At 38.1% G+C, this 24050-nt stretch overlaps 1 protein-coding gene across 1 annotated transcript in view; it reads right to left on the bottom strand.

Moving 5' to 3' along the window:
- LAMA4 (laminin subunit alpha 4) overlaps positions 1 to 24050 on the bottom strand; it is a 97371-nt gene that overhangs the window by 26503 nt on the left and 46818 nt on the right. Inside the window, exons 6-19 of the mRNA XM_030447944.1 lie at positions 23242 to 23337; positions 21782 to 21933; positions 21532 to 21642; positions 18009 to 18120; positions 15887 to 16054; positions 14939 to 15132; positions 12943 to 13059; positions 10466 to 10614; positions 8359 to 8500; positions 7223 to 7319; positions 6352 to 6468; positions 5193 to 5378; positions 2283 to 2422; positions 904 to 1077 (exon numbers count right to left, since the gene is read on the bottom strand). Of these exons, the coding sequence (XP_030303804.1) occupies positions 904 to 1077; positions 2283 to 2422; positions 5193 to 5378; positions 6352 to 6468; positions 7223 to 7319; positions 8359 to 8500; positions 10466 to 10614; positions 12943 to 13059; positions 14939 to 15132; positions 15887 to 16054; positions 18009 to 18120; positions 21532 to 21642; positions 21782 to 21933; positions 23242 to 23337 (1955 nt within the window). The remainder of the gene's footprint in view (positions 1 to 903; positions 1078 to 2282; positions 2423 to 5192; positions 5379 to 6351; positions 6469 to 7222; positions 7320 to 8358; positions 8501 to 10465; positions 10615 to 12942; positions 13060 to 14938; positions 15133 to 15886; positions 16055 to 18008; positions 18121 to 21531; positions 21643 to 21781; positions 21934 to 23241; positions 23338 to 24050) is intronic.

Raw genomic sequence — 24050 nt, 5'->3', positions numbered from 1 at the left:
TTCTCTAATTGCTTTCTCTCACCAGATAGAATTGTGAAGAAAACACCTCTGATATTTTATTTCATATTAATTTTAATCAGGTAAATACAAGATCATCAGGTGTCTTCAGACCACAAATCAGTCATGTTGAATGGAGAGTTGTTCATCAGTATTTAGTGTGCAGTCTCATATGCAGGAAATAGGAAGGAGCATTTGTCTAAAGCCTAGATATTGTGCTGCCAAGAGAGGTTTCACTTGATTTATATTCAGTAGACATACTTTTTAGAAAAGCGTAAAACGAAAAGCCTGCCCCTTTATCTTTCCCAAGTGACAGCTCGCCAGGATTATACCTGGTGAGGTGTGATTTTCTTTTCTTTTAGAAAAAACAATTTTAACAAGAATAATTTCACAATTACAGGTAGTGAGAGTTTAGGTGTTTTCAAAGTCATGATGTGCAGTATACAACTGCAGCACAAGACAAAGGCAGAGAAAGCTGCTCATCTTGTGGGCCTGTGACCTCAGAGATTTAGAATTGACACTGTCAGCAGCATAAACCTGATTAAAATGTGGCTTACAAAAGCCAGTTGGGTGACACTATGTTCTTCAGAGCTCAGTACTGGCAGCGGAGATAGCAAGTGTGTCTCAGAGCAGTGACAATCAGAGCAGCATGCTGCATAGGCAGTCTAATTTGCTTCTTTGATAGAATCTGTCACTGTCTGGGGTGAGGAGTTTCAAGGTCAGGGGTCTCAGGAACCCTCTTTGCTTGTCACAAAATCAATGACAGTCATATAGTAGACATCTCTTATTTTGAAACATGGAGAAACAGTGAGAGGAAAAACCAAGGGCAAATAAACTTCATACCTATTTCAGTTTTTTTTCTTCCCCTCCCAGTACACATAAAATTGAACCAAGTTATTCTCTTACATTTTTGTCTCCGAGGTACAAAATAAATCTGTCTGGAGATGCTGCCAGTTGTGGGTTGTCTTTCTCTAACTTTATGTACAAGCTCATGGAAGTGAAAGACTTCAGTTCCTCCACGTTGATCTTTGGATTGACTTCAACAGCTGATTGTCCTCCAAACATCATAGAAACCTGGACCTGCAGTTGCAAGTGTGCTGAGTGAGACTTGGTATTGCTTCCTGGGGACATTACTTAGGTAAATGTGCAAGAATACTTAGCCAGAAGCCTTGCTCACTGCAAGAGCAGAGCTGGCACTTATATATTTGCCATTCAAAACTGTATGTTTATAACAATCAGTTCTCGAAGACAATGTAAAGAAGCTGAAGGGAATTAGTTTCAAAATAATTAAAGCTCCTAATTAGCTGTGCTTAAGCATATTCATAAAGTAAATTAAAATTCAGTGGGGCATAGATGGGTGCTTAGAATAAAGGCTACATAATTATGTATGACACATAGTAAAGTTCTTCAATAGCTGTAAAACTTCTACACGTAATTTACTCCTTTGCTTTGGGAGTAGGATGACCAATTTCTTGTTCATGAGTAATCCTGTTATATTACTGAAGTTACAGTGATATATGTGAGAGGCTAATAAAACTTTAAACCATGTTAATTTTAGTTTAAAATGCCTTCAGCATAACTGAAATTATTTTTTCAGTTTTGAGCACAATATACCTGAATGATGAAATGCACTTAAAGAACAGTCAAACATTGTGCACAATCCAGTGGGTATTTCCTTTTGTTCTTTAAGTAATGTATATGGACAGCATATTCCAGCATTGTGGACATACAATAATGCACTGAATTTTTGATTTCTCTGAATAAATTAAAATATACTGTTTTGATTTTTGACCTCAGTGTTCTTGTTACAGAAAAATCCATCACAATTTATGTGTGGTAGAAGGGTTTTTTTGTATTAAATATTAATGAACCAAAGATTCTCTTGTCTACAGAAAATTATCTCAAAAGAAAAAAAAATACTATCATCTCTGAAAAATCTGCATTAAATTGCTGTAATTACTACTGCTTATAGCTGATTTTTCTGGCTCAGTAGTGACCTGTTTTAGCTTTAAATGGTTTTGTTATTGTGGCCATCTCTAACACCCTGACAATTACTTGGAGTTGCTACTGAAGTAGCAGTGGTCTACCATGAATGCCATGGTGAAGTCAATTGCTTGCATACAGCAACTGTAAAGATTTTTAGTGACTTCTGTGATTCTTTGTTTATCCAGTTGTTAGGAAATTATAATGTCCATGTTTTCACATAACCCAATAAAATGGAGCTCCCAGTAAGATGCATTTGATTATTAGCACTAATTACCAAAAATCCCACCCAAAAGTCTTACCTTACTTGCTACACTCCTGGTTTGAGCAATTAACTCTCTGATCCGCCGAATACTGGAAGAAACATTGTTTGCTGGTGCTTTCTGTTCTACCATGCGCAGTTTGTCCAGGAGTTGAGGGAAGACTTCTGTAAGTTTCTTCACTGGAGTTAGAAAAGAAATTGCCAAGGTCAATAAAATAAGCTTTAACATTGTCAAGGAGGAAATACCTTGACTATAACCTCCCAAACACTTTCTCCTTTTTTGTTTTCCTTTCCAAACTTTCCTTCATCCTCTCTGCTGAAGCCCACCGGTTCCCTGCACAATGGTGACACAAGGAGAATTCTCAGACAAGTTCACAGAAAAGACCTTTCCAAACATCAAGGGCTTATTATTATATCAAAGGCAATCCAGACACGCCAGTTTAAAGGCTTCAGATGCCATGGCACTGTTATTGGCATGATGATCAGGTGTTTTGGTGTTTCAGAAACCTCTCTGAACGTTTTTTGTGACTTTCTTTTGGATTTAGATGGACTTAGATTATTCCTGCCAGGAAAAAAAAATAAAAAAGCTCTACTGGCAACAGACAAAGCTGATCTGAGAACACTGCCATGGCCTGGCATGTCTACATCTGTCTTTCCAAGTTGTGAATCACAGTCACGTGTGACTGGAGCAATACCCATGGCAGGCTCTTTTGTAGCACTGATCTGTCTTCTCAGCTGTTTCTACCTGATCTTTCTGGCAAAAAAACCCATCACGGTTAAAACAACAACAAAAAATCCTCCACCAAAAAAAAACCCAAACAACCCCCAAAAAACAAAACAACAACAAAAAAAGCCCACCAAACCAACCAAACAAAAAGCTTTCTTAACAAAAATGCTATGGAAAAGCATGGAAAAGCTGCCTCTGCAAATGTAGTAGGGCACACATTGGTGTAATTTCCATATTAGCATCTCTCACTTTGTGGTTAGCAGTCAGTCCAGGCATGCTTATACAATCACAGTTCTTCCAAGGTAACTCCCTGCCTGCAAACTCACTCTCACAGAGAAGAAACTTTTGGCAGGCACATCACATAGGAGCTGAGCTGTTCTTTGCAATTTGTGGTGCATGTACTCTTCATGTCGTTTTGGGAACGTAACCAACTCATGGGCTGCACCATCTTAAATCTACCCACTCTGATGGAGTCCCTCAACTTCTACTGGAAATACTTATTCCAGTATAACAGCTAGTATGAACAGATTTTCTGAATCCTGAATGTCTGCTGACATTTTGAGCAGTTTGTGTAGCTGCTCTACCTACTAATCTGGCACTGGTAAATGGTAAATGTAAATCAAATGTAAAGGTGAACAAAAACAAACCCCTTCATATTTAAGCTATAGCAGACTGTTTCTCTTCAATGTTTTTCCTCACACCATTCCCTCCCTGGATGCCAGTCAGAGCCACATTTACATTATCTTAAATGGGGGTTGGAGCCTGTAGCTGAGAGCCTAAACCGTGCTCTGTGGTCATCAAAAACATTTTACAGCAATGCAGTACAACTGCTGGTATATTAAAAACCCCCTTATGGAGCTCTGTGCAGTGAGTAGCAGTGAGCTTACCCATTCTCAGAGGGAGTAGCTTAATGTTTCCTTTGGATAAAAAGCTCAGGGAAATGTGAGTTGCCTCCAGTTCTGGACCCAGAAATTGGGATATTTGATAGTAGTGAATTTCTTTCTGTGGAGGGAATTACTTTTATACCAGTTCTTAGGAGCACTCAATCAAAAATATTAGCGCAAGGATCTTATCCATTACTGAATTCTGGAAAAAACCCATGACCTTTGGGTCTCCTGGTCCAGAGGGAAGAGTGTGGCTTTGGAGCACTGGAAGCAGTGTTGGGTTTTCACCTTATAACACCATTTGCCATAAAGTGGCACTCAAGTTGCAAAGCTCCTGGTAGAAGAAGGGATTTGGGGAAGTAGATCTGAGAGTCAGGCTTTCTGGACATAGAGTTGAGGGAGTTATGGACCTTCCTTGGGGCATTTGTGGGAGTCAAGACATCCCTGAACTGTATTGCAGGTGATGGTCTGTATCAGCAAATATCTGCAGGAAATACCTTGTTCCAGATGTCCAGCTTTCCTGGCTTAAATAACTTTGGACTAGTGAGCAGAACCAGGAATACACTGAGCAATAAATAGTGGTGTTTGTCAGCAATTTTTTATTATTAATATTTTCACTTCTAGGCTGATTCTTTCATTCTCTAATTGTTCTTTTCCTTTTTTTACCAGTCACTTCCTTTCAGCTTCACTCTCCCTGCCTTTTTTCCTTTTCTTTCCTGTAATCTTCATTTTTGTTTTCAGCCTCATTTTTTAATTTATTTATCTTCAATATTTCATAACAAGTGTTCCAATCTTTAGTCTTCCTTATTCCCCCAATAATAAAAGTGGAATTAATGTGTTTACAAGTTTTTCCAGCAATCACCCTGCTTAAATTCTTCCCTAATCTTTTTTGCCTCTTTTGTTTAGACTACAAGCTCATCAAGTTAGGGACCATTTCTTCTCTATGTTTTTACTGCGGAGGACAAAAGGGCCCTGTTTTCAAATGCCTCCCAGTGTTAAAAAAATAACTTAAATGCCAATCATAATGGCAAAAAGTGTTTAAAAAAGCTGTCTACCATTCAGTGGGACCTTGGCATTCTGATAAAAATAACTTAAAAGCTAATAATATTTAAGCCTCTAAGTTTTCAACTCATTTTTGGAAATTCCCAAGTATCCAAAAATTTTAAAGTATAGTCAGGTCTCTAGAAAACTGGTAATTTTTGAAATATTTTTATGGAGGTAAAATGCTAGAAGACTGTGTGGAATGAATGTACAATATAAAACACTACCACAAAATGATGTTGTGATGATTCTCTGAGCTTTTCATGCTAATGAATGGAAAAATTCAGATCAACCATACCTGCATCCCCAGCTGAATGCACAGCACTGTCATATTCCATTGAATTGTGCTGGAAATCTTGCAGGTTTTGAGACCACAACCTGACATTCTCATCCATGGGGGTTGTAGCTTGTGTTACTGCCATGGTAGCACTTAGAGCCTCTTCAGTCTTCAGTTTAGCTTGCTCCAAACGCTCTCTGGTGTTTGCTACAAAACAGATATGGGATGAGAAGAAACATACTTTTAAGGATTCAAGTGAGCTATAACCAGTACCTGGAAAGTGGTGACACCACTCAGATATTTTTCCACAAGGAATAAGCAAAACTTCATGTGGTTAGCCTACAGTTATATTAATAAATAAAATTTAACAAATTAGAAATTTTCAGTGTCCTTGGGTTTTGTGGATATTATGTAGCCAAGGAAATTGAAACACCTTAAAAAATATATCAATTTTCATCAAGTTTTTAAAATAAAATTCACATATTTGTTTAATATTTTACATGAAAATTTATTTTTTGAAGGAGAGAAACCCTAGACACTGAAATGTTTGGGGTTTTTTATACCTGGCATTTTGATTTTTTTGTTGTTTTTCTTTTGTTTTCTTTTTGAGTTACCAACTACTGAATTTGTAAAACGTGTCATTTTGCATGTGATAGTGTCTTGTCTGTAAAGCCCATCCATTTTAGTTGGCGTTAATGAAGAAACCTTGACCGTGTCAACTTTGAACACCTTCAGATGTACTTGTAGGATGTTCTATGAGGTCTCTTTTCTAAAGAACTAAAGTGATGTTTTATCGGTCAAGACTGCCAGTAATTAACTCCCAAATACTCTTCTTGCCAGGTGTGATGTATAAGTGAATAAGTTTTATACTATCAATACAGTAAATCCACAGACCTGCAGGTTCTTCAAGCCCTGGGATGATCAAGAGTAACATGGGAGAGAACAATTGTACTAAGGAGGATCAAGAAGAATATTAATAATTTCAGATTGTCAAAACATAGAATTTCATCATGAATGTGTTAAAGCTGGGTGTATGTTGCCTAACTTTTGTAGTTTTAGTCTTCAGGGCTCCCTGGGACTGAAATCTTCATCACCAACTTCATAGGCCACATGCATAGATAAAACACACTCTTAAATGTATCAAGATAAAGCACAATGAAGATGAAGTTTCTCTTACAACCTTGCTCTGCTGATTGCATTTTTGTGATGGCTCTCATCAGGTGGCTTCGCAGAGCATTCATTCTGGCAAAAGTGCCATTAACGTGCTGGGTAGTGTCTGCAATAGTTAAATCGTTACCTGTGGGGAGAAAATAGGAGGTTGTAGTTGAATGGCCCTGTAGTGGCATTTAAAAAGGTAAATTTTCTTCTGTGAAGGCATGTTATTAAGCTTTTATTACACCATAGGCAATATACTATAGTCTCCTCTAGTAAAGGGCATACTAACACTCTGGTCTGCACATAGCGTAAAGGAAAAAGCAACTCTGCTGCTCCCAACCATTATTGCTTATCACAGAACTTGGAAAAATCTGGAGACCTATACCTCAGCCAGTGTTATATCTCTCTTTGTGTTACCAGAACTGCTGAGAATAACTGCAGTGAGTGTACAGGAATAGTTCTAAGGAGCTCAAAAGTCCTGAAAACTGAAGAGGTAATTTCTAAATTTAGAGTTTTCTTTAATTTTCAGCGAAAAAAGGTTAATGTCCTGTAACATTTATTATTATCTTTCATTGTTGAAATTTGGCTTTCTGAACACTTACAGTTGAACTACTGACTGAATATTTACCTGTGAACAACTGTTTGCAGGATCACACGTTTTAACAGGGGTTGTATCTGAAATGGTCCTTTTGTAAATGAAATGAACTTTCAGCATCTGGTAGGATGACAACACATGAACTGCTCGAACTGCCTGTGGCCATTTCAAGTGCTAAGAGCTCCGATCAATACACTATTCTGCTACAGCAGTAATCTTGCCTTAGTGATGTGCTTTGGGAATTTATTTTAAGGTGCATGCCTATAAACTGTCTGGGAAAATAGAAAGGTTGTATATTTACTGTCTTCTGCTGTCCGTTGCAGTTCCATGGCTCGTTTAAGAAGTTCTTCGCTTTTACCTTTATGGTAAACAACCTGAGTATCAATTCCACCTGCAGCCTACAAGTATGCCCCAAAAAAGAAAGTCAGAATAATGCTTACTAAACGTTTCTGAGTTTTTGTGTATTTTTTGGAGAAAATACTGCTAGTGACGGCAGTTTCATTTGATTTATTAACGTTTAAGATTGGCAGCTAGATTGGGAAAAAAAGTCTGACAAGGAAGATTTTCTGTAGATTGCAATTAAACTTTAGAGAAACATATACTTTTCCAGAGAGCAGCTCTGAAGAACGAAGACACAGAAAGCACAGAAGTCTGCGTAATTTGTCAACACTGAAACTATGTTAGTTAGGCACTGTGACTGTTCATTTCTTCTGTCGCCTCAGATAGGTTATGACCACTTGCACTGTGTGGGGAGCTGCCTTGCAGTCTCCACTAACATGCTGGGACCAGGGCTGTACTCAAAATCCCACAGCTCCCTGTAGTTTAGGCCCCTGTAATCCAATCAAAGCCTCTTGATGACCCACTAGTAAATTGCTGTTAAGTAGCATGTATATAGGAAACTATATACATAAAAAAAATAAAATAAAAAAAAATACATATAAAAAAAATACATATAAGATATTTCAGATCTGCCAGGCCACAGATAAAATTAGCATCCTCATCCCTGCACTGAGTGTGTGAGTGGGCTATTTGGCCCATCTTGACTTTCTGTGAGAAACAGACATGCTTCTATTTAATGACTTGAGCACCTTTCCTGCAACAAGGAGCACTGTGGAGCAGGAGGACTCGAGCACTAAATGCCAGCTCAGGTACCTACAGGGCCACAGAGCTGTCTGGATTTCATAGAAATGCCTCAGTTTGAGTGACAACACAATGTGGTATCACCCTGTATTCAGGGACAGAAACACCAGGGGACTTAAGGCTGGCAAGTTAATTAGACACTTAAGATTTAATTTGGGAAATAGTAGATGAAGCAAAACGTGCAGTGGGAAGTTCAGTGCTGACAGTTTAACTGCAGCCTGTTTTTTCTTTATACTTAGGTGCCTAAAGTCCCTGAAGTGTTGCAAAGTAAAAGCTGATGTTATGAAAATTACTTACATCCTTGACCCGGTTTGTTGTGTTCAGTGCCAGCAATGCAGCTTTGTTAGCTTCTTCAATATAACCAGCAATGTTTTCATACACATTTGAAGCATTTATTGCCCTTTGTACCAAGCCATTTGTATCAACACCATACAATTTCCTGTTAGAAAGAGAATAAAAGGAGGAAGAAACCAAACTGAATCAAAGTAACTTCAAATTGCTTAATTTTCTTATAATTCTGTGAATTCTGACTGCATGATTACATGCATACTTGACTTAAGTGGTATTCTCTTTACTGTGCATGGTCCTTTATGTCAGCAGATGAAAACTATGCAGATACAAGGTACTTCCCAGTGGTTTAACTCTGGGAAATTTGCTCTTAGCATCTATATGAGCAGCAACTACTGAATTTTGATCTTTTAATATAGGTTATATATTCCATAAAGTAACAGGAAAACAGATCTATCAGTTTCCCCTCTATAGTGATATCTCCTGACCATGGGTGGAAAGACTTATGTGTGTCCAGTGATCAGGACATCTGTATCACCAGGCTGTTAATATTTTCCAGAAGAAGGTGTAAAAAGGGAGAAGATCAGATGAAGAACTATCCATGTCATTAAACTTTGCAAAATGTTTGATTTAAAATACAAAGTAGCTTCACTGGTCTTCAGGGGAGAGTCCAAACAGCAGTTGTTTCAGGGCTCAACAGTCAGCTGTTAGCAACTCTGAATAAATATTATTTTTTAATATATTTGTGATTAACAGATTTCAGGGTATATGCCTCATATAAACTCTAAATATATATAAATTTACACATACGTGTATTCACTTCAAAGTGTTTGTGCACTGAGGAGTTATTAAATTTCCAAATTCAGTGTTGTTGCAAGAATTTCTTGCTGTATTCCCCTAAGAAAAAAGTAACTACCAACTTAAAACCTAACAGGCCTATAAAGCAAACCCATAAAACCAAAATGATCTGAAGACAGCTTGAATGCTTTAAAGGATTGAAGTTTCACTGCAGGACAATCTTTTCAATAAAAGAAAGAGTCAGCATATTTCTATCTGAATATTTCATGATTATCTTTTGTTTGCTTTTTGTTAAATTCAACCTGATAGTAATTTTAAAATTATTTTGGATAAAGGATGAAGTGTAAACATATGAAGTATTTTCTTTCAAGTGATTCTAGTGCCTCCAGTTTGCTGATCTCAGGCTGAACAAAATATTTGTTTTTAGACTGTCTGTCATTTGTGTGAAGTTATAGAACAAGGTTTCAGATGTCAGATTTATACAACTATAAAAAAGAAAAAACATGTGTTATTCTTTTTTTCTGTTTTAATCTCCTATCTAGAGTATACTAATAGAAGGTACCAACTGGTACTTAGGTAATGTACTTCAAGAGCAGCTCCAAGCATATCTTCCAAAAGCATATGTTCATGATGTTACTTAAGGCAGAATTTGGTGAAATATTTGGTGAAAAAATATTTGCAGCAGTGATTTTCCATGGGTAGTTCCAACTCCAGATACAGTCATATTTCAAATCTGTCTAAAAGTGACTTTTTAGTAAGTTGGAAGAAAGCTGATGCATTTATCTCCCAGCAAAATAGGAAGACTTAACTTTTAGTTGTTACAGTGGGCCAGTTTCACTGGAATGCCAGCCACTGAGTATCAGAAATGCTACACCTGTAAACCAGTTCTTGAACATAAATTACCCCAGAGGCCATTTTATGGCACATAATGCTCAACATTTTTTATTGTGAATGAACCTACTGATATGTGCTGTTTCTGCAAACCCCAATTAATTGACCTGAATTGTTTCACTTTTCAGTAGTCTAGCTTTCCTATTGTCTTGCTATGGAAAGAGAGGAGCCTGTCAAATTAGAAAAGGGAGAATGTCAGGAAAGATATATGTTTATTCTTTGAAAGTATTAATAGATTTTCTGAGCTTGACTTCAGCTCTGCTCTCTGGACCATGACAAGTCCTTCTGTACATGATGTAAAAGAGATTTGTTAGAGCTTATTTACAGACATTAATTAATATCACCATGTTTAGCTTGTCTTTTAATTCATTCAGCTGCTCAGTCAGTAGCAGTTGTATGAACAGAGTCTGCTGAAGTTAAATTTTACCTGTCCAACTCATCAGCAAGTTCTCTCAGGCTGTGTGCATGATGCATGGCCTTTTCTACCAAACCATCATCAAACATAGACAGGTTGGCCAGTTTTTCTTGCAGTTCCTTTTTCGCTCCATCTATTTCCGCGTAGAATCCTGATGCATTCTGAACAAAATATGGAAGAAAAGAAGAGAGAAATAATTAAAAAGTCTAGTCTGTGCTTTGATTATGATGCTCTTTTTTATGCCTTACATTATGATAAAAGTGTTGTTTTCTGTTATATTTGGTTTGTGTTACATTTTTAACAGATCAAAAAGAGGGAAGATCTAAAAGAATAAGTACCAAAAATGTCAGTACAGCAAGACAAATGAAACATGATAAAAAAAACCAGAATTCTGGGATTCATTTTAAAAGGTATTGGAGAGATAAGTGTAAAATAAAAAAAAGGAAGGCAGTTGAGACATTTCTTACTATTGTTTATGTTTGCTTCAGGTCTTTCAGAGAGAAGTGTTAATAGGTGAAATTATTAAACCAGATCTTTGCAGGGTTATTTTGGTTTTGGTTTGGTTTTTGGTGTTTTTTGTTTGTTTGTTGTTGTTGTTTTTGTTGTCGTTTGTTTGTTTGTTTTTTCACCTCTGCTCTGTGAAGACTGCAGGCCTGAAATTAGGTTTTTGGGATTTCATAGAATTGGCTGGGTTGGAAGGGACCTCAGAGATCATCAAGTCCAACCCTTGAACCACCGTTGCGGTTGCTAGACCATGGCACTGAGTGCCACATCCAGTCTCTTTTTAAATATCTCCAGAGATGGAGAATCCACTACTTCCCTGGGCAGCCCATTCCAATGCTTGATCACCCTCTCCGTAAAGAAATTCTTTCTAATATCTAACTTAAACTTCCCCTGGTACAGCTTAAGACCATGCCCTCTTGTCTTGTTGAAAGTCATCTAGGAAAAGAGACCAACCCCCACCCGGCTACAACCTCCTTTCAGGTAGTTGTAGAGAGCAAAATAAATTTCTAAATTATTTCTCTAAAAGTAAACTCAGTGGTCCTGGGGTGTGTGGGCTTATGTATTGTCCTGTTACTTGGCACTGTTTAGTCCCTGGCCAGCTACCCTTCTTCCAAACCTGCCTTCTTGGGGAATAGCATGTGTTAGGTCCTGCGCCCCAGGGACAATTTAGCAGCTGCTGGGAAGGTCAAAGAGTTTAGCTGTATGACTGTGGGCTGTGCCACATTGTGGAAAATGGATCCTGGCCCCTTCTATCTCCTTGCACAGAGACATTGCTTATGCCCAGTCTTCCTGGGTTATTTTAGTTGTAAATTGGTCCATATAAATACTATCTATATGGATGTACAGATGAGGAGGAATAGTATCCCTTTACCTTAGCCAGAATTCCTTATATGAAATACTTATGAGGTAGACCAGATGGTCCTAGATGCACCTTCACTGAAATACAGAAGCTTGCTGGTATGTTTGAAGATTATAAATGTGGCCTCAAAATACATGAAAAAAGGAGGGAGAAAAAAAAGGATGAATGATTGAAGTATGAAATTACTTATTGCTGATGATGGAAGAAGAGGTTGGATTGTGTGTTACTGAAGTGTGAATGTCTGCTACGTGTAAACTTATCCACAGCAGTTGGGTGCACAAAATGATAAACTGCAGCAATTTGTTTTGCACAAAACACAGGAGAAAAATAAAATCATACTGTTTGATCACCCAGGTATATTTACAAAGCAATCTGTCTTCTGTTTATCTTCTTAGACTACTCTTTTGAAGAAAAACACTTTGGATATTTGATTTTGCATGAAAAAATAAATGGGCAACTATGATCAAAATGAACGTTTGTGGAGAATTTTCATTTGTCTTAAATAATTTCTAAAATTTAAATTACAAGAAAAAAAAACCTTGGTAAATATTATAGTTATTAAAAGCCTGGTTTTATTTTCTTCACTTTTTCATATGAAGTCCAAAACTCTAAAATTTCTACAATTTTTTTTACAAAAACTTGTCTTATTCAAAACACTGGATACTTGTCTACAGTTTCAGAAGAGGTGTTCCATAAAACAACGTACTTACATATGTTTTACACTCTGATAGTGGCTGATCTTAACCCTGATATCTGCGATCTTTACCTATGCTCACTTGCAGGCACAAGAAAAGAAAAGGAATTTAGCATATAGCACAGACTTTTACCAAAGCATCTTTTGACAGCTGCTTGCAATGAAATGGCCAAGAACTCTATTGCAAAATCTTTCATTCAGCTCTGCCTACAGTAAGGTGTCCTTATATTACAATTATTTTTCCAAGGTACTTAGATGTAAGTGGGGAGCTTTTCATCCAGGAACATTTAGACTGTTTTTTTTTTTTTTTGAAGGGGAATATCCAGTAGTATTTCACTAAAGCCATAGAAAAAAGGAAAGGTTTTCATTTAGTGGCCTAAACAGGTAACTCGAAAGTTCAAAAAATCAGGACATATTATTTAAGGCACATACCTTTATTACCTCGCTTAACTCAGAGTTTACCCTTTGTGGTCCTTCCAGAATAGTTCTGGCACTTAGCAGGATGCTGTTCACTTCATCTCCTTGCTCTTTTATTTTCTCTTGTTTTATCTACAAAAATTAAACTAAATTAAATCACATTCAAGACAACATTGCTAAAATACAGTGTTACTATTTTTGCTAAATTTAAGTGAATTCAAAAGATGAAGCGGTGAACTAACTAGATTTTAGACAATTTGAAGTCAAAGATTTTCCTAATAATCTCTTATAGCTGCATATAATAATGTGACTCTATATTTTCTTGTCTTTGTGAAAGAAATTATTTTGTTTAGTTTTTTCATTTATTAATTCCATTTTATTTTACAGCATGAGCAATTATTGGAATGAAGCATCGTTCACAACACTGTCAGCAGAGACAGCTTAAAGACAGCTTAAAGATTTTTCATAGTGGTCTAGAGACTATTTTTTTCTGGAATTTTTAAAAATCTACAGTACAGAGATCTCTTTTCCCTGTCATTCACTAATGTGAACAACAGCTTCTACACAGCATCTTCCTTCATTGTGAGGAATAATGAAGATCAAACTGGTTAAAAACAATGAACAATTGCAGGTACACCGTTCAGGCTTTGCTTCATAAATGTGAGATGAGCTGCATCTTGGCACCATCATTATGAAACAATGAAACAACAGAGGAGGCTTTGTACATAAGGATCCCAAGCTGCTTGTAGGAGAATTCACCAAAACAGCACACCTGATTTCCCTATTGAATTAACATGAACTTCTAGCTCTGCAAATTTCAAGTTGCTCAAAACTCAGCCACTGATGCAATTAAACCCAGAGGTTGGCCTGAATTTGCAAGGTTGATCTTCAAATCACAAAATTGTACCCCATACTCCTCCAGAACTCAAACAATTTCAGCCACTGAAATTAAAGCTGTCACATAAAGTGATCCTAAACTGTTCTCTTTGTAATTTTCTTCCTTGCTGAAAAAATAAATGGAAAGTTTTAGGTTGGGCATTCTGATTTATCATCTCTTCAAGGAAACTAAAGAAAACAGAGACAGAATCACAAAACTGCTGGAAAAAAAAAAAAAAAACAGTGTCTTTTTTTATTCCTAATGGATTACATACTTTTCTGAGATAAGAGACCCACGAATTCAATTGCCTTATCAGAAAGATGGGATTTGAATATAATACCACCATGAGCAGGCAAATGTGCCTCCTTCTGTGCTGTAGCAGACAGATCTCCTCTGAGCTCTCCTCTGGTGTGATTTGTTCAAAATACCAAAACATTTCATTTGAACAGAGCATAAGGGAAAACTGCAGTAGCTTTATAGCTAAGCTGTTGTCCCAGGAGATAGGAAATGCAGTTTGAACATATCTGATGTGATATTTGTAAACAACAATGGATTGTACTTGAAGATGCAAGGACAGTTGTCAGCTTTTCCTGAAAATAGTGAATGCTTTTTGTTTAAAGAGGACCAGTGAGAAAGTTTGGTCAAGACAGTACAAATGCACTCAGCTCAGGGCACAAACGAATCGAAGTTTTTATAAATACCTCTTTTGGTAGAATATAATTAGTTTTGTGAAGATGAAGTCCTTCCAAAGTATAAATCAGCATGCAATAGGTGAAAAAATCCCACCACAATATTTTAGCAACCATGCCACATGGAATTTTAAGCCTCTTAGGTTTTCTTCTAACACATCTTCCTAGTTTAGGCATTAGTATCCATCTCCTCCTTGGCCTGCTGAGACTTGCAGTGCCCAAGCTTGTAATTTATTGTAATTCCATGAATAAAAAATAGCACTTGGCACTTCCACAAATTGTTTCTTAGAACTGGAGAGTCAAACATATCCCGCTGGGCGGTCCAAGAAATTCTTTTTTGGTGTGGTGATTCTTGAATCTAAATTGTTTGCTATCTACTATTTTGAGCACTGACAGAGACTGAGTGTTCACAGACAGAAGTTATGATAAATGTACTGCATAGTACCTCATGCCTTCCAAGACTGGCTGTGTTTTCCTTATTTATATCCTCTGTTTGTATAACATAGTTAAGTGCTTGGTCTAATGCCTCCTCCAGGTCTGACAGCTTCACATCCTGTTCACTGAGCTGTTCCAGCACATCAGATACTAGAGATCTGGTGTCATTGTACCTCTCGTGAAACTCTTCAACTTGCTGTAGCACTGGGAGAAAAATCAGAGGCCACAGATTAATCCAAAGCTTGGATTTTTGACAAAACTTACCCATGCAATAATTTCTGTTGTTCTTACTCAGGGGACAGTAAAACACATTTGTTAAAAGCTCACTTAAAATATCTTACACCTAGATTTTAATACTCTCACATTTTAGTATCATATTTAAATGTCTCTCATTTTAGTAGCCTATTTCAATCCCATTAATTCCCTGTCTCAAGTAGCTTTTCCTAAAATAAACTAAGCTTGGCTTTCCCTGCTTATTTGTTTCTCATTGTGGCAGTTAACTTGACTATTCTGGAGAAGACATTCCCTATTGCCCTGGAGTTCTGACTCATGCCCACCAAGCTGTGATAATTAGGCTGCCACATTTTCCAACACCAGCAGTTCTTTCTCTGCTGGAGTTTACCGTCCTCATGGCAGAGCTGGCAGGGAGGAAGGAAGATGTTCACATGAGAGTTTCCAGCCCTGGCATGAGCTTTCCTAAACAGTTATCACTGAGGTGCTGCAGTGGATAATCACACACAGACACACACATATTTTTCCGACCATTCTGCTAGGTGGGCAGCAAGCACCAGTGGAAACTTGGGTCAAGCATTTGGAAGAAGCAGCACCTTCTGCACACCATTTGGTGCTTGGCAAGATCCTGATGGTGCTCCTCAGGGACTCAGCACTACATCCAGAGCTGCCCATCCTGTGGCAGCAGTGCATCAACATGAGTGAATGGAAACCGGACTCGACTCACACTCTTTTGCTGCATTTTCCTCCTGATCTGCAAGTTGCCTCTCGTTAGTGAACGGCTTACGGCGTTTGATCTCCTTCAGCATCTCCTCAGCCACATTCAGCTTCTGAGCAATTTCTTCAGGGCTCAGCTCTTGTTGAACTGCATAATATTTCATCTTACTGCTGATTTCTGTGTGAAAAAGGAACAGATGGTCAATCCAGCATGGCTACAGAGAAATAAATACAGTGGAGTACTTTTATTTTTGTGAATCCAGACCATGCTGATGACATAAGAAAGTTTTAATCATCTTCTAACTCTATAGTGTTTGATCCAGTCTCAAAAGTAAACCTGCAAATAAATCACACGCTTGTTTGGACATAGATACTATTTCATGGTTTTAGCCTCAGCTCAAAAAGCTCAGCTGGATCCTTACTGCTGAAATTGAGTTTACGTATTCCCAGTGTAGGCATTACAAAGTTTACCCACTTCTCACTCCCTGGCCTGGAATACCAACCATGTCCTCTTTTGTACCCTATGATCTGAGCTTGCATTCATTTCTACTTTTGTGGACAATTAGAGCTGGCAAAGCCAGCACTATATAGTTGTAAAATTTTTATAAAAAATATATGTGTAATTGTGGTACAACAGATTATTTGCCAGAGTGTCTGTGTATGCTGTCTCCTGAACTCATTAATCAAGCTGTAAAGGCTCACAGTGAGTAGTAACTGATCACAACCAACAGCTCCAGCTCCTTCTTTCCTTTTTCCTTCTCATGCAGGCATATTCATGTGGGCACATACACCTTCCCTTCAGTAAAGAGTCTTGGCCTCTTAAGGGGATGCTGCCTCTCTAGAAGATTAATTTTTGAGCACTGTGGAAATAATTTTCATCTATCATCAACAAATGTAACATCCTATGAGCCTAGTCTCAACCTGTCTCTTTTGTGGGGTAGGATATGTTAACTTTATGATTTTTGTTGAAATAAAGTAATGGTTGAAGCACCCATGGAGATAAGGACAAGCAAAGGTATCAGTTGGGATGTAACAATGCCTTCTTACACCAGTTTCCATAGAGCCTGCAAAAATTGCTGTAAGACAAAACTACTCATGTCTGTTAATCAAGCATTTCTACTGAAAAATGGGCAGTTTAGCTTCAGCTGCTAGCCAGCCTTTCTACCTTGGTGCCATATACAGCTTCTGTATACTGTTGGCTTTGCAAAAGAAGAGGGGCAATCACTGTGCTTTACGGATGGATGAAGAATTTCATGATACAGGTTCACAACAGGGATGATTCTGAGTACAGTCACTTGGGATTTTATTGGTTTCTGTAGGTACTGAAGAAGAGGTTGCAACAGGATTAATCTCAGTTTTATGTATCAGCATGATGATATGTCATTGATATTCCAGATGAAGATGATCATCTCTGATTAGGAATCCTTTTTTACATGCAGTTCTGCTGCAGAAGGTGTTCACTATTGTCATTTATCTGATACACAGAGCAGCAAAAATTCTTGAAGATGCAGGAGGTTTTGTGGGCTCTTAAATAAAAAAAATAATCTAGGAAGGTGTAGAATATATATACTGACTATTAGAAGAAAATTTATGTTTTGAAATTTATGGTAATTCCAGAGATGCTTTTGCTCATCTAACATGTTGCCCAGTTATGGACTTGATAAATTTCATCTGCATCCCCTCACATCATATGGGCAAGTGAGTACGACACTGATGCTGAAGATGACAGGTCATCCCAGCATTTAAACATGAAAAAGCTCTTGGTTTAATTTGTTTCCTAGTTTTGGGAGATCATCGTCATCACGCTCACCTCTCCTACTCTGGTACAGTGGCACTATAACCATTTCTGATGATCTGAATTAACCATGTAATGTAAATATATTTACTATTATTTTGGTCTGTCAAAGAGAGAAAAAAGAAAGAGTAGCTGTCATTCTGGGTGTCAGACCAAGTCAGCTGGAGGTGTCAGTTGTCTTTTAAGAGAGAGAAGTTTATGTCATGCCATTGCAGGCTGCAAAAACCTTATGTGAGGGTTGCTTTGTGAGAGTGCCCGGGTGCTACGACATTTTTTTGCTGGAAACTCCATTAACTCATGCTTGCCACCGAGCTGAACCAGAAAGAACTCTATTTACCTTGAATGTTATCCCTCATGTTACTGAGCTGCTGCACAAGCTGAGTAGCACCGTTGTTGGTCTCCATGGTTTCCTTGTGTATCAGTCGGCCTTTGCTGGATGCTTCATTTCCCTATGAATAAACCATGTGAGCTAGACATCAGGTTTCTTTTCAGATCCATGTGCATATGTAAGGATGAGCAGTGTAAACAGACATTTTGCTTTCTCCTGACGAGCATATGAAAGTCCATTTATCATATAAAGTGGTATTTAGGTGTTTGAAGTGAAGAGTTGTCTTGTCAGTATTTTCAGAATTGCAGAGTGAGAGATTAAAATCTGTCCCATATTTATACATCATTTGTTGCAATCAAGTTGCCATAAATGATGTAGAGTTATAAAAATCTATCTGCTGAGTTTCCTTGGCATTTAGCAGGGCTGACTCATTTTGCTGGGTTATGGTGTTTCCTGAGTAAGCATATAGATTGAAGAGTAAGGCATCAAGCTCACAGCCATTTTTAGATCAATGTCTCCCTCAAGTGAGGTGCCCAGCACTGCAACTTGTTACAATTAAGAAAAAACATGAGGATCAAAATCCTCTCAAGTGTACTTTAGAACTGCACTCCTGTTCTATATTATGTCGGAATCTGTACTTTGCATTATGTTCCCTTACATGTAATGGCCACAAAAAGTTACCATGTAGTAGTTATCATCTCTGCCAGAAGATCAATGACTTTGGGAGTCCTTAAGTTTAATTTTTGTTGGTATTACCCAGAAATGAGAAAACAATATGTCTCTTGTGCTACTGTAATTTCCTGGACCCTGTGTGTGTATGTATGTATGTGTTTGCACATTTTAACCCTGCACTACACTTTTGCCACTAGGAAGGTGTTTGATTCACCCCTTGTGTTTGCATCAACAAAAAATTCTTACTGTAAAATTAGTTGCTGGGTTTGGGGTGTCCTGACTCCTCTAAGTCAGAAGATACTTGGCTGTTGGTGTGCCTACATAATGCTTGCTTAGTGCTGCTGGAAGGACTTGAGAGGACTCTGTTGCTGAGCTCCAGCCCTGTACTGCTCCACCTTGCCTGGCTGCAAGTTTCTTGCTAGCAGCAGCCGTGACCCACTAACACTGCAAACACTGTTTTCATTCTGGGTTTGCAGAGGACCAGGTGGTCCTTGAAGGGAGGGCTAGGGTGACCAGAACTGCAGAAATGGATGGGCACCCAAATAAAACAAATTTCAAGGCTTATAGGAATGTTTTAATTTTGTGTTCTGTTTTCTATTAATATTCCTCTATTGGTGCCAGGATTTCCTGAAAATGCTCTGTTACTTAGCATCACCACTTCATGATTATTTTAAACTACTTGCTACTGTTTTTACACACACTTGCCTTTACATAATTCTCTTTCCTCTCCTAATTTTAATTTAACTATTGAACTCATAAGGAATTGCTGAGGGAGTTTTGCTGATTGCTAAGACATTGATGGTTAACACGGCAGCAGTAATCCAGGAGGCTCTTGGGGGCCCTCAGATTCCCACTGATACACAGAGTCTCATCCTGAAATTTGCTAAGAGCCCAGGAAAGAAAAGCTCTCAGCTCTCCCAGGTCTCTGCCAAAAATTTGGACTGAGCTAAGCACTGTTTTACTCTAACCTCCCTCCAAGCAGACTCAGGGAATCACAGGCCACAATTATTCTTCTCATTTAGCAGGAGGATTTGCCTATAGTTTGTGCTTTTGTGCTGCCTTTGGGTTTTAGATCACAATCTCCATGGACCCCCTCAGACATGGGGACATGCATGTGAAGTACTTTAAATGGTACATATGGTACATCTCCGCAAAACCCATTCAAGGCTCTAGCATCCACTTTCCCTAAAAGTGCCTTGAAAGAGAAAGAAGTTCTATATATTCAGAGTCATTACTGTGGCCTTCCTTCCACTGTGAGAGTCTGGGGCCATACTTCTACTGCCTTTAAAAGCAATCACAAGTATTCATGTGGAACAAGCTTTAGAAACAAGCAGGCAGAAATGCTGAATTTATTGTTTCAGGGACAATCAAACTGAGGAATGATCTATGAAATCCCCAACTAGTAGTAAAGATGACAAAAGGGTTATCCAAATTCACTAAATATTCCTAGAAAATATAATGACTTAATCCTTAATCCTTCTAGCCTACCAGCTATTTAGAAGGACGAGGTGTGTGAGCTCTGCCTGATTTTCACAGATACAGGGGTGTTTGTGTGTGTGTGTGTGTGAGTGCTGATTTAATCAAACTTCTCTTGAGCACAGGCATAGTCTGTAATTCTGCAGTGCCCTTTATGCTAAGTAAGTGCTGATTAAAAACACCCAAGCCCAAATTTTCGATCCATCTGTACAGTCCTTTCTACTCTTCTTTTGTGTTTTATTCTGCTGTCTGCTCTGCTACATGAGTTTTAGTCCAAGGTGTAATTTTAATTTGTCTTGTGAAGGAATTGGTGAATTCTGGCATTTTGGAATAAGCATGAAATATAATGTAGTTACACTACAGCTGTGGTTATCTCTGGCAATAATAGAGAGTGATGTATCTCACTAACATATATATCTTAGCAACAGAAAGCTCTTTAATAATATCTGCTTAAAATAGGGGAGAGTAAATTTTGAACTTTATTACTTCTCTTGACATATATATCAGTATTATCCTAGGTTGCAATGAATGTGTTATGTGAGCTGAGAGCAAATGACCTTGATTTTATAGCCTGGCAATTGAATGTGGATGCAACATTTATGATTACTGTTGTATTAAAACATATACTGAGTGCTGATCAGGCTGCCATTTCAGTGGGTACGTGAAAAACCTTTTAAGACGGCTGTTTTGTAATGTATTTTGAAGTGTGGAATCAGGGCTAATTTAATTTACATGTAGCATAGCCCCAAAGTCAGCCTGAATTACTTTACTGTTGGTTACTTTGCTTAATTAAGAAACAAGATTTGATATAGGAAGGCAGTGTGCCTGTCTCAGATGAACATGTACACGCTGTGTAGAGGTGTTGGTAGAAAGTCAAATTCTGAGGGGAGGCTTTTTGTGACCAGTAACAAATCTCTGACCACATTCAACAGACTTTGGCCCTACATCTGTCCTTTACTGGGAAGAAGACTTGATAGGTCATTTATGCTTTTAATTAGAATTTAAGCAAAGTAGAAAGTTCAGAAACAGATAAATAGAAAGGTCTCTCAACTATCTTTCAGGGCACTCCCACCCTTTTTTGGTGAACCTAGAGGTTTACTCTAGATGTGAGGAAACATTTCTTTACTGATGGGGTGTTTACACACTGGGATGGCTTCCTAGAGAGGTGATCAATGCCGCAGTGTTAAGAGGCATTTGGACAATGTCCTTTACAACATGCTTTAACTTTTAGTCCATAGTACAACTGAACTGGCCAGCTAGTAGGACTGGATGATTGTTTTAGGTCCCTTCCAACTGGAGTTAGTCTATGTTAACCTCAGGTATCATAATGAAAATAAGCCAAACAGCAAACCCTCAGAGCTTTGGCAGGGGGCTATTAACAAACCTGTTCATCAAGTGTTGCTGCCTCTCTCAAGAGATCATTCATTTCATCTGAAGCATCATCAACCTGGATGGTCCAAAGTACAGCATGGTTCTTTTTTTCAGACATTGCTGCCTGTGTGTGAGGGAAAAAAGTAAGTGTATCTGAAAATAAGTTATTTCCCTGGAGAGGGAAGGGATTAAAATCTACAGGAATGCAATGGAAATTGACAGATTAGAAAAACATTAAAAACTGAAATGTCATCCATTTGTACCTGAAGATGGGTGGCAGTGAGGTTCAAGTCATTCAAGCGCTTCTGAGCTGCAACACCTGTGGAAATGCTCAGTAAAGTTGCTTTGTTTTCATCAATAGCCAGCACTGCTAATCGGATGTCATCTGTTAAATCCCAGATACATTTATCGCAGCCTGATAAGAAAATAAGAGAGTGTCATTTTTCTGTAGTTTGTGTCAGTTAACAGCAAATAACTAAAATTCGCTTTATAGTGCTCTTGCCCCATGGTACTCTGTCTCTTTATCATTTATGGATGCTGATAGATACCCATTTTACTTTAACTTTCATCTGTTTGCTTCCAAGGTCCCACAGGACAGCCAAGTTGCTCCTGCTGAGCAGCACCAGATGGGATTGTTCCATGCTTCAGGAGTTCCATAATCAGTAGAGGGAAAGAGAGGAGGCATTTCCTGGCTATTCCCTAGAGGCTCTGCATGTTTGTGGCCCAAAGAACAACAGATGGGAGTCAAAGAGACAACTTCATTTTGTCAGAACCCAACACTCTATGTTTAATATTTGGTCATATATAGAGTAAGGATGGCCAGCAGATGGGCTCTTGGCTGCCTATTAAATTAAGAAGGCAACTTCTAAAAACAGAGTTATGACATGTTTGGAATATGTTTGTGCAGAGCTATATCCTGGACCCTGCTGAAGTCTGGCAATACCATCTTGGTTTTAGTGACATTGGTAACACCACTAAAGGCAAGAAATGTGAAACATATTCCTACAGCAAATTTGCTTGCTAATATATAGTCTGTATTCTTGGTGGCAGCAGCTCTCAAATGTTTTCCTTCTGGCTGCATTTTCAGGTACACAGTCCCTTTTCTTGGGAGTAGGTTTAGGAATCCATATGTGCTATATGGTATGCGTTATACCACATGCATACTTATACTAACATATAAATACATCAGTGGTTACCAATAGTTAGAACATAGTGCTTCTGGAAACTCCCCAGGCTTTCTCTCACTAAAATAGGTGAGATGATAGTGGAAAAGAAACTGCTTGTATGTCAAGTTTTCAACAGCAACAACTTGTATTAGGTGTACAACTGAAAAACAAAGAAGTGGTGTGCAAGACAGCACAGGTAAAGCTGTGATGGCAATTTTAAGTCTGGAATATTTTGCAGGCACTAAGTCTCAAAATTTCTGAAATTCACTGGGAAATGGCGTTGTTGATCCTTTCCTACTGCTCTGCAGTTTGTACCTAAACATTCAGCCTGTATCCCAGTGTTGGACCTATGCATATTCTCAGTCAGGGAAGTGAGAGCATGTTTAAATACTCAGTTAGTGGGGCATCATGCATATTGACAAGGTTTAAGTGCCCTGTGGGACCAGGGTCAAAGGGCCAAGCCCGTTGGAGAATGAAGTTCTTAAGTTAGTATTTGTTAGCAACTAAAGACAAGAATGATACTGGTTTTTTTGGTGTTCTGATGGTAATCTTCTTACTGATGGTTGGGCAGTCTGTGCCAGTAGAAAGTTCAGGACTGTCTGCTAGGCATTCTCCAGTTTTGCTGTCACACATTCTCCCTCCACAGTTACATTCTAGGGGAAAAAGAAAGGATTTTTGAAAGAATAATCTTCAAAATGTGCCACCCATCTTCCCCCCCCCCCCAGAACAGTGAAATGACTGTACATAGAGCTGTGCATAGATAGTCAAACCAAAATCAAGAGACTCTAATTCTATCATCAGCTTGAGTGTATCAAAATGTAAATATCTTCTACTACTTACAATAAAGAGCAAATGAGGTTTTACATTTTTTTAAACTTGAATAAGGTACATAATTATTGCCAGCACCAGTGAATTTTAAAAATGTTTAAAATGTTTAAAATGTTTAATCTAAAGTGTCTCTTTCAAGGTTTAATTTGCCTTTTAAAATCCATGATTTTAAAGATTAAAATATTCTTTGAAAACTTCATTAGAATAACAGAAACTCAAGCATGAGAACAGCAACAATGTATCTGCAAATAGTTTTGCTCTTGTGGTTCATGTTTTCAGCAGAATCTCATATAACAAAATTGGTTACTGCCATTTCACTGAAACCCATTAATTATTCTCTAGGACTTACCCTTTTAGTTACATTCCACATTACACATCTGAGAAATTATGAGGGAAAATATGTAATATAGCCTAATCGCCAATACAGTGCTCTACCATTGGAGTAATTCTGTGTAATTAGAAAGAATTTCTTTACCGAGAGGGTAATCAGGCATTGGAATGGGCTGCCCAGGGAAGTAGTGGATTCTCCATCCCTGGA

The sequence above is a fragment of the Calypte anna genome, chromosome 3, assembly GCF_003957555.1.
Source record: "Calypte anna isolate BGI_N300 chromosome 3, bCalAnn1_v1.p, whole genome shotgun sequence".
NCBI classification, from domain to species: Eukaryota; Metazoa; Chordata; class Aves; order Apodiformes; family Trochilidae; genus Calypte; species Calypte anna.
This window is presented reverse-complemented; position numbering and strand designations above follow the sequence as displayed.